General features: G+C 57.5%; 1 protein-coding gene across 8 annotated transcripts; it reads right to left on the bottom strand.

Annotated features, from left to right (window-relative positions):
* Nucleotides 1-58: 58 nt before the first annotated feature.
* On the bottom strand, nt 59-11790 carry MICAL1 (microtubule associated monooxygenase, calponin and LIM domain containing 1). 8 transcript variants are annotated; one of them, XM_040474348.1, is made up of 25 exons: nt 11694-11790; nt 9840-10183; nt 9531-9738; nt 9150-9254; nt 8715-8819; nt 8435-8590; nt 7471-7571; nt 6477-6734; nt 6086-6201; nt 5772-5898; nt 5549-5630; nt 4844-5024; nt 4230-4420; nt 4006-4094; nt 3828-3881; nt 3515-3598; nt 3231-3387; nt 2843-2919; nt 2285-2561; nt 2056-2156; nt 1647-1760; nt 1427-1520; nt 1144-1243; nt 971-1044; nt 59-351 (listed from the first exon to the last, which is right to left on the bottom strand). In XM_040474348.1, exons 2-25 carry the CDS (start codon nt 10095-10097, stop codon nt 203-205), a joined length of 3258 nt encoding a protein of 1085 aa, XP_040330282.1. In that variant the 5' UTR covers nt 10098-10183; nt 11694-11790; the 3' UTR covers nt 59-202. The 8 variants fall into 8 exon arrangements, with proteins under 8 accessions (XP_040330282.1, XP_040330281.1, XP_040330278.1 ...); XM_040474347.1 differs by having other exon boundaries at nt 9840-10150; nt 11694-11775; XM_040474344.1 differs by lacking the exon at nt 11694-11790 and adding an exon at nt 10885-10982 and having other exon boundaries at nt 9840-10150.
* Between the last annotated feature and the right edge of the window lie 952 nt (nt 11791-12742).

The following is a 12742-nucleotide window of genomic DNA, read 5'->3' on the forward strand; positions in this document are numbered from 1 at the left end:
CTGTCAGGCTCCTATACATCTGCCCTCCCTGCATCTCACCTGCAGGCAGTCTTAGGCCTGTGTGTGACAGGAACATTTTTATTGTAAACAATGAGGCCGCTCCCAGGCAGCCCAGATGAACAGGGTGGCATAGTCCTCGGGTGAGGTGGTTTTCCTCATAGGGAAGAGGGCAGGCAGCCCCCCCCGCCCCCACCCCCCACTTCTAGCCCTGGGCCCCCGGCTCCGAGGCCAGCTCACTGAGCCTGCATTCCTCCTGGAAGCGGATAAGTGCATCTCGCTGGTTCACCACATCCAGCAGCTTCCTCAGGACCTGGTCCTCAGCCTGCCGGTCAGCAGGGGTCTTCAGGAATTCTGAAGAAGAAGACAAAGCTTAGAGAACAGGGAACCGGACAGGGAGGCAGGAAAGGCACAACCTAATACTGGCCTATGTGACTTCCACAACTAGGTAGGGTAAGTTTCCTCATCTGTAAAATGAGGAAGAGCACTGTAAAAAAAAAAACAACAGTGGTTTTCTAGCCTTGTTTAGTAGTAGCACCATTTTTATTTTAGTTTAGATTGATTGGTTTGTATATATACATATATATGATACATATGTATACATGTAATATGTAATTATATATGTGTGTGTACACTTATACATATGTATGTATGTACATATGTAATTTCCATACTCAACGTGGGGTTCAAACTCATGACCTCGAGATCAAGAGTTGCACGTTCTTCCACCTGAGGCAGCCAGGCACCCCAGCAACAGCACCATTTTTAAAAGCAATCTTACATAAAAGCCTAATTGTGCAGCCCTGATTGAACTGAAGGCAGAGTAGGGGCTTGAAGCCCCATTCTCTGGCTTCCTCCTGAAATGTTTCAGAGGCACTCAGACTAGAGGACCACATTGCTTGATCAGTGTCTGAGGTCACAAGGCTGCAAACACCAGCCTCATGATGTCCGCCTCTCTCTACACCCCACCTACCTTCCCGGTTCATGTAGCCTCGTAGCTCCTGGTCCAGCTGCCACTGTTGGTCCTCCAGTTTCAGCTCCTGCACCCTGTGGAGGGCAGAGATTGAAGAGGCACGGCTGTCCCAGGTGCCCAAGTTGCTGGCTGGGGTCTGGCTAGTGCCACTGTCCCCACCCCCTTCCCCTTACGTGATCATGAGCTCAGCCTCCTCCGCCACTAGGCTGTTTTTCTTCTCAACGAGCTGTAGCAGCTGTTCTAGCCACAGTGTCTTTTGCTGTTCTGGGGATGCTGATGGGAAGGAAGAGTGGGGGGTGGTGGTCAGGTAGTCCCTAACCAGGGTCACAGGTGTCAGGGGCATGAGGAGTGGAGTCTGCTGGAAGCAGGGCCTGGTGGTGTGAGGGACTGCTGGGGCTGAATGCACGGCTAGGAGGCAGAGGGGTGTCCCAGCTTGTTCTTCCTATCTTTACTCACTGCTCTGGCTTCTCAAGGCCAGCTCCAGCTTCATGCCCTCAGCCTCCAGCTCCCTTAGAGCGGTCTCAATTTCATTTAGTCGCCGCTGGACAGCCTGAGGGGTGCAAGACAGGAGGCCCAGGAGTCTTTGGATTGTTCAAGAAAGAGCACCGGAGAAAGTCTGATCCCACGTCAGAACTCTGACCCTATCAGAAATTCTGCAAACCCCTAGACCCCTCACCTGGGCCTTGCAGAACCGCTTCATCTCCTCCTCCCTAGCACGGCGCAGCAGGGTCCGATGCCATGTTGGGTACTTGTTCATGGTGCCTGAGTTCTTGGCCAAGATCTTCAGAGCCTATGGCAGGGTCAGGCCGGTCAGGGGTAGGGCCTGGCCCCACTGTTGGATAGGGGCTGGGGAAGCTTTGTTTGGAAGGAACCAAAGCTTCCTGAGCTGGAGGTAAGTAGGGTAAGTTCTGGTAGAAAAGATAAGAGGCTTAGAGACTGGAGTCACACTGGGTGAGAAGACATTCTGAGAAACTAGCTCAAAGGAGGGGGCATTCTATAGGTTTTTCCTGTGGTGGGCCGTGGGGCATATTTGGTGGATGTGTGCTGGCTTCAGTGGAATAGGTGGCCAGGTTCCTCCTACTCACCTGCTCTGTGTCTGAGTCCAAAGTCACAGTTTCCTCTTCCTCTGTTTCTTCCTCACTGGAGGAGGGACTCTGTTCCTCCTCTTCCTCCATAGCCACAGGAACTGAACAGAGTAGACATGGCCTGGGCCCCACACCTCGCTTTCGATTCCCCAGCATTCCCCTTTCAGGAATCCCAGTACCACCCATGGCATCCCCACCCTGGGTGTGCGTGTCTGGGCAAAGCAGTCACCTTGAGGGCTCTGGACTGGCATTCCCCAGCCTACGAAGCTGCCTTCCAGGGCCTGGCGGGCCACGGCAAGGCAGGTGCGGGGAGGCTTGGGTGGGGGCTCCAGTTCCGGGTCAGGGGTGAGATTAAGGGAGGACAGCTGCTGGCGTTCTGGGCTGGAGAGGCGGATCCGCTGACGGGTAGGCCGGCTGGTGCTTGGGACAGGACCGGTCCCCTCCTGGGGGGTGACAGGAGCTGAGGGCCCTGATGGCATGCTGTTTTCATCAGGTGTGGGGAGGTCCTGGAAAAGCCACCATGTAGTCTGGTCAGTGATCTGCCCATTGTGGAGTTGAGGCTGCCCCTTTAGATAAATGTGGCTTCTGGCATTCATTCACTTATGCCATTTACTGCAACGGGTCAGGCAATGTTCTAAACATTTCAGATAAATCAATAAGTAAAATAAAAAACCCTACCTTCATGGAGCTTTTTTTCTGGAGAACATCCAGTTACCCCCAGCAAAGTTAGCTGGGGCTTAGATCCCTTTACTGTTTCCCACACTCCCAACAGTTTCACAGCTTTTACCTGATTCTCAGGGCCTTGGTCACTGCCATCCTCTTTGTGGCCTGTCTGGGGCAGGTGCTGGAGGCAGTAGAAATGTCCTGGGAAGGGTGGAGGAGGGGAGAAGACATAAGATGTAGGCAGCCCAATGCCCAGATACTCAGTTTATCAGGGAAGGCGGGGGTGGCAGGATTTGCAGGTGAATTTCTGCTGGTGTCCTGGTTCCTTAGAACCCCACATTTAGAGATTTGGAGGGGACAGAGGAGACCTTAAACCCAGGGGACCTCAAGTGCCATCTTGAGCCTGTTGCCACCTCACGCCCAGTACCCTACTTCCCCTGCAGTTTCAAGATCCTTGCCCTCAGGCAGGGACAGGCCCAAAGTGTCCGTGGAGATCTCCTACGCCAACTTACCATCTCCTGGGTGCTGCTCATAGCCCCCTGGCCACAGTGTGGCCTCACAGGTATGGCAGCGGAAGCAGCTCCGATGAAAGAAACGGCCGTCAGCACAGAGGCGTTCCAGGATGTAGAGGTGTTCCCCACAAAGTGCACACAAGTCCCCAGCACCAGCCTGCACCGAACCCCAGACCACAGGGTCAGCTGGAGTCGAGGCCAGCAGCAAAGATCTTCCCGATCCTTGAAACACCCCTCCTTGCCCTCCCCAGGCCTCTGCCTGCAGACAGGGCCCCCTTTCTCACCTCTTGGTGTTGGGGTGGGGGTGTCAGGGGTACACCAGCCTCTGGGACAGGTGGCTCCTCAGTACTTGGGGTCTTAGCATCTACCTAAGGAGGTAAGTGTTCGGGCAGGGAGGTAGAGGGGCTGGAGAGTGGCTGTATGCAGAGAACAGAAAGGGCTGGAAAAGAAGCAAGACAGGAAGGGAACCCAGATGTGGGGGGGGAGGTGGGGGTGGGTTACAGGGCATGGGGTAGGGAGCAAGACATGGGGGGATAGAACATAGGACAGGACCCAGGGAATATAGCAGGGGACTGTCTAGCCCCTACATGCATTTACCTCCAGGCGCGGCTTCTTGCCACCAGTATCCTCCCCATTTTCCTGCAACAAGTCCTACACTCTAAGCATGGGAGCTCTGAGCCCCCAGCCCTCCCCCGATTCTGAACGTCCTCCCATCACCCCAAGGATTCCCACTAGCAACGTGCTGCCCAGCTGCAACCCTGCCCAGACTCCCTACCTGGGCACGGGTCCGCTGCAGGGTCCTGTGCAGTTTGCCAAGGAATAGCACAGCACTGGAAGTCCCCAGAGAGCTTTGAGTGACAGAGCCTGTCAGCACGGATGGGAAACCAAAACTGGACCTCCGGAACAGACCATTACAGTCCAGTCCAGGGTATGTCTCCCAGCTGTCCCTCGGAGGGTGCCTTCCCCACCTCCTTCCCACCCACCTACCCTCCAGGCTACCTGGGTTGTGGGGCATGCTCTTGAAGGCACTATGGAAGTGGCTGAGGTAGGCGATGAGGCCCAGCGGGTCGCTCCCTGTCACCACTGCCTTTGCGGACAGCACGGGTGTGATGCCCAGCTCATGTTCTGCCATCCTCAGTGCCCAAGCAGTTGCTTCCAGGGCCTCCAACCCCTGCAGCTCTGAGGGCTCCCTGTGGGATGTCAGGGAGAAAAGCCAATGGGAGACCAGAACCTGACCCCATCGAAGCGGGAGAGGGCAGCAGGCAGGGGCTGGTGGGGTGTAAAGGGAGCATAGGGCACGGGGGGGATGATTCTCTGCTGTACACACCCCCTCCCGCTCCCCACCCGCCCAGTGACGGCTTTCTGGCCTGGGTGGGGGGGTGCTCCACCACTCACAAACCTCCCCTACTGAATGCACTGGACTCTCACGAGACTCAGGCAGGGAAGTGACGTGAGCAGAAGGACTACCAGAAAGTGGCGGTCCTGGGACTCAACTGCGTAACTCCTACATAGTGGTCTCCCCACCAGTCCACACTGCCTGAGGTGGAAGGAGGAACAGAGGCATGAAAGAGGGATGGACTGCCAGGGACCCCTGAGCCCAATTTGCAACTCACAGCAGGCCGGGCCGCAGCCGGTGCACCAGGGCACACAGAGCCAGCCCGTCAGCCCAGGAGGAAGACAAGTCAGTGACATGGACACCTGGGTACCCAGCCGTCTGCTCCTGGCACCAGTGTAGCAATTCCTCCTGGGTGCCTGTCGACCCTGAGAGAGGAGGCTGTGCTGTGCTGAAGGGCCCTGGCTCAAAGGCAAGCCGGGTGATGGGCATGGGGGTCAAGTATGGGAGGTGGAGGCAGGACCCACCCTGCAGGGGCACCAACTTAGTGCTCACTGAGCATCACTGCTTTCCTCCCAATTTTCTTCTTCTTGGAATAAAGTGATGAATTAGGTGCAATCACTGCTAAGCACAGAGGGCAGGAGGCTACAAACTGGGGGACAAGGGGAGTCCAGAGACTCAAAGGGAGGGCAGGTCTGGGTCTGCAAGGCTGGAAGGGCAGCACGGCTGCCATCAGCCACTCTGGCTGTCGGGGCGGTAGCGGTTGTTGAAATACTGATATCGTGCACACAGACTGGCAAGCGGTTACTGCTTGGTGCCCTGCTGCCTCTCCACTCAGCAGGAGGCCCCCAGACGTCCCCACCATCGGCCGTGTCCCAGCGCTCTGCTCCCAGCCTAAGGCTGCAAACTGTGCTGATGGCTGGTGCTTGCACGACACTGGGTGGTAAATATTTGGGACACTGCCTCCGGAGGAGAGCTTGCTCACCTGTGGCTGGCTTTCCTCCATCTATCTTGTCACTCTTCCTCCTCACAGGCTCCTTGGCCAGCACGTCATACAGGTCTCGTACCTAAGGCAGCCCCTTTCAGGTCTCAAGGCAGGCTGACAGTCTGCCTCAGCCCAGTGGGGAGGGGCCTGCTTGGGGTAGGGCTCACCCACAGGGGCAGTGACAGGGCAGGCCTGGAGTCTGGTAGGTGCCAGGGGGTCTGACCTGATTGGGAGTCACGGCCCGGAGGTTCAGGTTGGGGTAGCGGGTGGCTGGGTCCAGCCCATACTGGGCCACGTTGCGGTGCATGTTGTCTGGGGACGTCTGTGAGAGGAGCTGGTACAAGCTCTCCCTGGGGGAGTAAGTGCAAAGGCAAGGGCACAAGCGGGAGCACGAATCAGCACCCATCTCTCAAGAACTACCAGGCCTTTCTCCTCTTGCCCGTGCCCCCCACCCTATTCGCCCCGCACCCCCACCCTCTTCCTGATCCTAGTCCTATTTCTACCCCTGCCCTTCCCACCCCCCAACTCAGGCCTCACCGCTCTGCCAACACTTCTAGGGGCCCAGCACCCTCTGCCCACCGCTTCACCATCCAGGCGGCATCAAAGGCTGCCAAAAAGCCCCGAGCCACTCCAGTGCCCAGGGGCCAGAAGGGCTGCAGGGTCAGAAAGAAAGGAAGTGGTTCAGTGAGAGTCCGCTAGGAGTCCCAAGCCCAGGTGCCCCCAAAATCATAGCTGAGGGGACCACACATCACACCAAGCAGCCCTCGCTCCTCACCACAAAGAGCAAACCTTTTTTTACCCCCTCCTTCCCAGGAGGCAACCTTCCTCTCCCAACCATGGAGCCCCTGTCCCTGTGCCTCCTTACAAGGAGTGGCTGTTTCTGGAAGTCCCTCCTCCTCCCGAAATCAGGGAGCCCTGACCTCCTCACCTCCACCAGGCAGTCCCCCACCAGCCCCAGCAACACGCGGGCACCGTGCTTCTCCTGCACTCGAGCAGAACTCTCTGCCCGCATCATGCTTGTGAAGTCAAAGGCAGAGATGTCAGGCCGCCCGTGGGCATCCTTGGCAAACTCCAGCTTCCCGAGCTTGCCATTGGTGGCGAAGTCAGCAGCTGCCCGGACAAAGTGCTGCAGAGCCTCGGGCACCACATTGGCACTGCCCAGCAGGCGGTCAGTGTCTGGCCAGTCCTACAGGACAGATCAGAACCAGCAGGGTCAACTGGGCAGCCCATCCCCTTGGGCGGAGAAGGTGCACATACGGAGGCCCTAAGACAGTGCTTCCTCAGACTATATAGCAGCTGAAGACTGAGCTGGACCAGAATGTGAACATCCTGCCTCCCATCCTCCAGCCCCTTCCTCAGCACTCACCCTGCTAGGGGGCTCCCAAGCCCCACCCTGCCCTCAAGGCCTCGTACCATTACTGTATCATCGTGCACTTGCTTTGGACTGAGTTCTGAACTTCTCAGGCTGTTTCCCCATCATTTAGAGATGACATACCTAACTTCTCAAGGTACTTATGAGAATTTAGGCGAGAAAATCCATATAAAATTCTCAACACAGTACCTAGCACATAGTGGGTTTTCAACTAGTTCATTCAGCAAATATTCACTGAGTGCTGACTACACACCAGGCACCCTTCAAAGCGCTAGGAATCATCAGCAAACAAAAAGGACAAAGAGACAAAACCCCTGCCCTCATGGAGTTTACACATGTAGTTCCATGACTGGTACAGGGGATGGGAATAGGATTCAGGTTGCCATGGAAATCCCAGGGGAGAAGAGCTCGTTGTGGAGAAAATGTCAGGGCACAGGCAGAAGAGGACAGGCTCCCTCCTCCACACCAGGGGGCAACACTGTGTCCAGGGCTGGCCTCTACCTCTCAGGGCCCACTGCCCAGACCCTCCCTGCCAGGGCCCGGGCCCCACCTGACGCAGCACCCCCAGCCGCAGCAGGCACTGCTTCTTGGCTGTCATCACAAAATAGTGGGTGTCATCCTTGTAGTACACAATGTTCTCCAGATCAATGCCTGTGGGTTGGGTGGGGGGGAGGACAAAACAAAGGGAGGTGTGTCTCCTTATCCTGTGTCACCTCTCCAAACACCTCAGCCATGCTTGACCTCTGAGAGCTGGGATCACAGCTTAGACTGCAGTGGGTGTCCCCTGCACACGGGCCCGTGAGTTCTGGTGGCACGATGGATGAACCATCTGTCCTGGGCCTGGGAGGCCTGAGGACTTGGGAGTAAAGAGAGAAACTTGGACGGGTGGCAGCTAGGAGACCTGCACCATGCTTGCAGATGAGAGCCAGGCTTCTCAAACTGGGGTGTGTACACCCCAGGGAGGCATGGCATTGCAAAGCGAAAGTACATCTAGAGCATCTTCTGGAAGCACCACTTTCATTTTTAATCTATATCATTTTTATGTTAAATCATACATGAAGAGGAGCGCCTGGGTGGCTCAGTCAGTTAAGCATCCGACTCTTGATTTTGGCTCAGGTCATGATCTCACGGTTCGTGAGTCAAAGCCCTGTGTTGGGCTCTGCGCTGACGGCACAGAACCTGCTTGAGATTCTCTCTCTCCCTCTCTGCCCCTCCCCTGCTCATGTTCTTTCTCTCTCAAATAAATAAAACTTTTTTAAAAATTAAAAAAAAATCATATATAATGAAGCACAAAGCAAAAGCCCATGCATTTGTGAGAGATTTCCGACTTATGCTGGATGGCCAAGTGGGGCTATGCCTACTGAATCACCCGGGGCACAGGTTCTTTGCTGCCAAGACCACAAAGTTGGAAAGTGTGGGATTACCTGGCCTGAGAACAGGGTGGGCAGGGAGAGGAAGGAGCCAGCCCACAGACAGCCAGAGGGAGGGGAGATCTTACAGGGGGAGGTCCCAACCTGTTGCTTTGAGCAGGCTCTGGAAGAAGCTCTGGTTGTAGATCCTGGCCACACCGCTGATCTCGGGCACCTGCGTCTCTTCCACCGTTCGCCCGTTCACAAAGTTGGCCGTGATGCCAATGGCCAGCTTGCCACGCATTTCCCTCACTGTGAAGCCTAGAAGTGGACGCAAGTGGAGGTGGGTGCGTATTGGCAACAGAATGAGCAGTATGATAGCCTAGAAAGGCCCAGGAGGAGCCCAAGATGCTGACTTCTTTGAGGGAAAGAAAGGACCACTCACCTTCAGGGACGAATTTACCTCCAGCAGCAGAGATGAGGACATCAAATTCATAGTTGGCCAGTTGGGCTGGGGGGCTGGGCTGGAGCTGGGCACGCCAGCCACAACCTGGGGCAGGAGGTATGAGAGGCACAAAGGTGTGGAAGTCTGAAGGGGCCCCTACATTCCCAGGACAAGCCAATGAAACAAATGCATAAGGTGCTTTGCAGTTTATGGTTTAGCAAGCAATGACACGCTATCAAATTACACCTTTACAACAATGTGGAAAGTAGCTGAGGAAGGACATATTGTACAGATGTTCAAAATGAGGTTCAGTGTGGTTTGTACACGGCCACACTATAGCAAGGGTGACCCAGTGACTCTCAACCCCATCCTTTTTCTTCCATAGACCAAAATACCCTTGGCAGATGGGAGTCTTGGGAGCAGAGAAGTACTTACCCTTTTTGGGAGGGGGCTGGAGGCCAATGAAAGTGACACCCCAATGAATTTCCACCCCCAGGAGTAATGCCACTTTCAACAAAAGCAGCTGAAGCTGTCGGATGCCTGGAAGAAAGAGGAGATTAAGACCAGAGACCCCAGGGCCACACAACCCCACCCCCCCACCCCCCAGCACTAGTGTTCTCCTGGTCAGAGCTGGAAAAGGTCTTGGAGATCACTCAGTTCAACTGCCCATTTTACAGATGAGGAACCTGAGTCCTTCAGGTCACCTGGCTGAAGTGAATCTTGTCCACTCGGCCTCTTGGCTGTCTGTCCCAGCAGCCCCCCACTGTCTCTAGACCCAGGCTCACCCGCCCCTCTAGGACACCACGTGGTGCTCACTGATGTGGTCCAGGGTGCCTGTGCAGAAGCGCCCATAGAACTTCTTGGCGCCGAGTGCTCTCAGGTCATGGATGGTGAAGGGCCAGAGGTGGAGCACGTTGTGACGAGAGAACTTGGTGCGCTTTTCCACCAGCACCACACGGGCCCCCAGCAGTGCCAGCTCCACAGCAGCCCGCAGCCCACAAGGTCCCGCGCCCACCACCAGGCACTGTGAACACACAAGGCAGTACGGGCATGGCATCCCATCTCCCTCCTCTGACCCCCCCTTCCCCAATTGTCCAAGCCCCTTCCCTGGCAGCGCATATCCACCTTGGTGCTGGCACAAGCCCGGCCCTGCTGGTAGTCAGGCTGGCCCGCTCGCTTGTCCAGCTTGGCCCACAGCGATTTGGCACTCCAGTAGTTGAGCTGGGCCTTGATCTTGTGATATTGGGGTAGCCCCCCACCGGGCTCTATCCCTAGGGCTCCGCAGAGCCCCTGGAAGCTGCTCAGCACATCCTGGCACAGCTGGGCCTGCAGGAAGCTCTCGAAGTAGGCATGTGCTGGGTTGGTGGAGGTGGGTGAAGCCATGAGGCCCCTGACGCTCCCAGGGACCGGAGCAGCTGAACAGAGGCAGGCGGCTGCTGGAGAGAAGGAGGGGAGAGAAGGGGAAGAGGCTGGAGGAAGGACGAAAGGAGAAGGATGGGGAGGAGAAAAAAGCAGGCTGATGTCCTCAGGGGGCTCTGGGTCCACCCCTGATTGGCTCTGCTCCTTTCTCCCAGCCCACTCCCAATCTGCTCCAGAGACAATTGCTATCCTTCCACCCCAAGGATTTCACTCCAAGTGAAATTTGCCAAATTTGGAAATGAGAAATCAGCAGTCTTAGGCACAGCGGGCGGGCGGGAAGACAGGGAATCTTCAGCTCAGCTTTCCTTTCCAGGGAGCTCCAATCTCCCCTCCATCTCTGGGGCGCTGGGAGCAGGAATTCTCATCCTGCCTTTATGAGGCCCTGGGAAGCTGGGCGTGGGAGAATTTCTCTGACGTGGAGAGGGCAGGCAGCCCAGAGGGAGAGTCTTCCTTGCAGACAGGGACAAACCTAATACCTGCCATCCCAGCCACAGAGCACACCGACTGCCCCATCTCACCCCTTGCCTCCCCGTGCGGGCGCCCCTCCATGACCTCAGTGCCTCGCTGGGTGTGGGGTGTGTCTTATGCCAGGAACAAAGTTTTCCTCCTTAGCACTCGTGATTGCCTCCTGAAGAGGGGGAGGCAGCCTCTAACTGCGTAGGTTCCACTTTCCTCCCCGCCAAACCACCTCAACAGCCGGAGGATGTTGCGACTGACTGGGGTGAGGGAAGATTAGGTCTATTTGACTCACTGTGGTCAAAACACTTCCCCTGTGACTGGCTGCTGCTCCAGTGGGCCTCGCGGCCGGTGGGGGGTGGGGGTGACAGCCGGATTCCCTCTTCCCAGCTTCTTCCCACTCGCATCGAGGCCCCGCCCCATTCCCCCGTGCGCCCCGGGCGCGCTCTCCCAGGAATCTCCCCAGACAAGGCCTCTCTTTGTCCCCCTCTCCCTCGCTCGGGCCCCCACACAACTTGAAGGATGTCGAGGGGGCCTTCTCACGCTGGGGCTGGGAGAAAGAAGAGGGTACAGAGGACGGGGCTGCCCCCGGGGAAATTAGGTGGCATCAACAGGGACATGTCCTCAGAGATGATCCCCTCCCCCGAACCCACTCGGCCACTCTACCGGTCCCAGCTTGAGCCCAGCGGACCAGGCCGAGGCAGGAGAAAGAAACTAAAGTTACCCGCTGCGTGTCACCTGGACGCGGGCAGCCGGAAAAGGCAAAGGTCTTTCTTGGGGGTAGGGGAAATGGAAGGAGGAAGATCTCAGCAAATGCGTACAGAAGGGGCGACTCAGCCTTCAAACGCCAGGACAAAGGATGTGCCAGGGACGGAGCAGTGTGGAAGGATGGAGAGGGAGCTGGACCACTGGCACTGGGGGGGCATCCACGCTCTGGCCGATAAAGTCTGGAGAGGAACTGAGCAGGGCGGGGGGCGAGGGGAGACGGCGGGGACCCGCCGGGCGGAGTTCCCGAGCGCCCAGGATCGTATTTCCCCGGAAGCGAGCCCCACCCTCACCTCCCGCGGGCAGGGGGCGCACAGCTGGCTCAGCTGGACAACTTACCGGGCCTCTCACGAGCCGGGAGGGGCCGCTTCCTGCCCGGCGGGCGTCCGGAGGGTGGGTGGGACGGCGGGGGCGGAGGAAGGGGAGGCGAAGGAGACGCAAGGGGAAAGCGGCGGACGCGGGGCGGCGCGCCGGCTGCGCGGGGCAGGGGAGTTCGGCGGGGTAAGAGCTTTGGCGCCGGGCGCGCGGCCCGTGAGCCTTTATTCGCGCCTCATTAGCATCTCATTACCCCGCGATCTGGGGCCCGGGCGGCCCAGGGCCCGCCCACGCCTGCAGGGTGGTGCCCGAGGGCGTGGCGCTGCGGATGCCCCGTTCCGCTTGGGGGTCGGAGACCCGGGCGGGGCTGGCTGGGACTGAGAAGTTCGGGGTCTGCGCTGCCCGGCGCCAGACAGCGCACCGCGGCCTCCATCCCGGTCCCCGCGTCTGCAGAGCTAGCCGTTCCCGGGCAGGCGAGGCCACCCACCCTTGAGCGGTACCAACTCTTCGAGCGGCTTCTGAGCGCCGGGCGGATAGGGCGCTAGGGCTGGGCAAGAAGTTTGCAGAAGCTGGCGAGTCCGTAGGTGGCGCCGGAACGTCTGTGCTCTCTTCACCTCTCCTACCAGGAGAGCCATGGCCCGGGCGCCCCACGATGGATCCAGGCTTAGGGTCCGCCACGCCCTGCGACAAGTCTGTCCCAAGACCCGGGCTGAGGACAAGGGGCACGGATTGAAGTCCGGGGAACCTGGCAGTCTGCAGCTTCAACAAGCGGCTTGAGAAGTGAGAGGGCAAGAGGGTCTTGGTGGCGGGTGGGGGTGTCGTTAGACCACTACTAAAGGGGAAAAGGAGGGGTGTGTGGGAGAAAGGCTAGATCCCCAGTGTTAAAAGCAGGCTTTGGAGTGAGGACCTGCAGAACTGTCAATGCTGAAAAGGGCTTGAGAGCCCTTTGGGATCAACTTCCTCATATTCCTGATAAGGAAAACAGGGCTGAAGGTGAAGGCACCCGCGGTCATTCAACGAATTAAATATACATCAATTCTCATTTATTGAGCAGCTACTATGGGTATAACCAT

The sequence above is a fragment of the Herpailurus yagouaroundi genome, unplaced genomic scaffold (genome assembly GCF_014898765.1).
Source record: "Herpailurus yagouaroundi ecotype Mexico unplaced genomic scaffold, PumYag 139, whole genome shotgun sequence".
Lineage (NCBI taxonomy): Eukaryota > Metazoa > Chordata > Mammalia > Carnivora > Felidae > Herpailurus > Herpailurus yagouaroundi.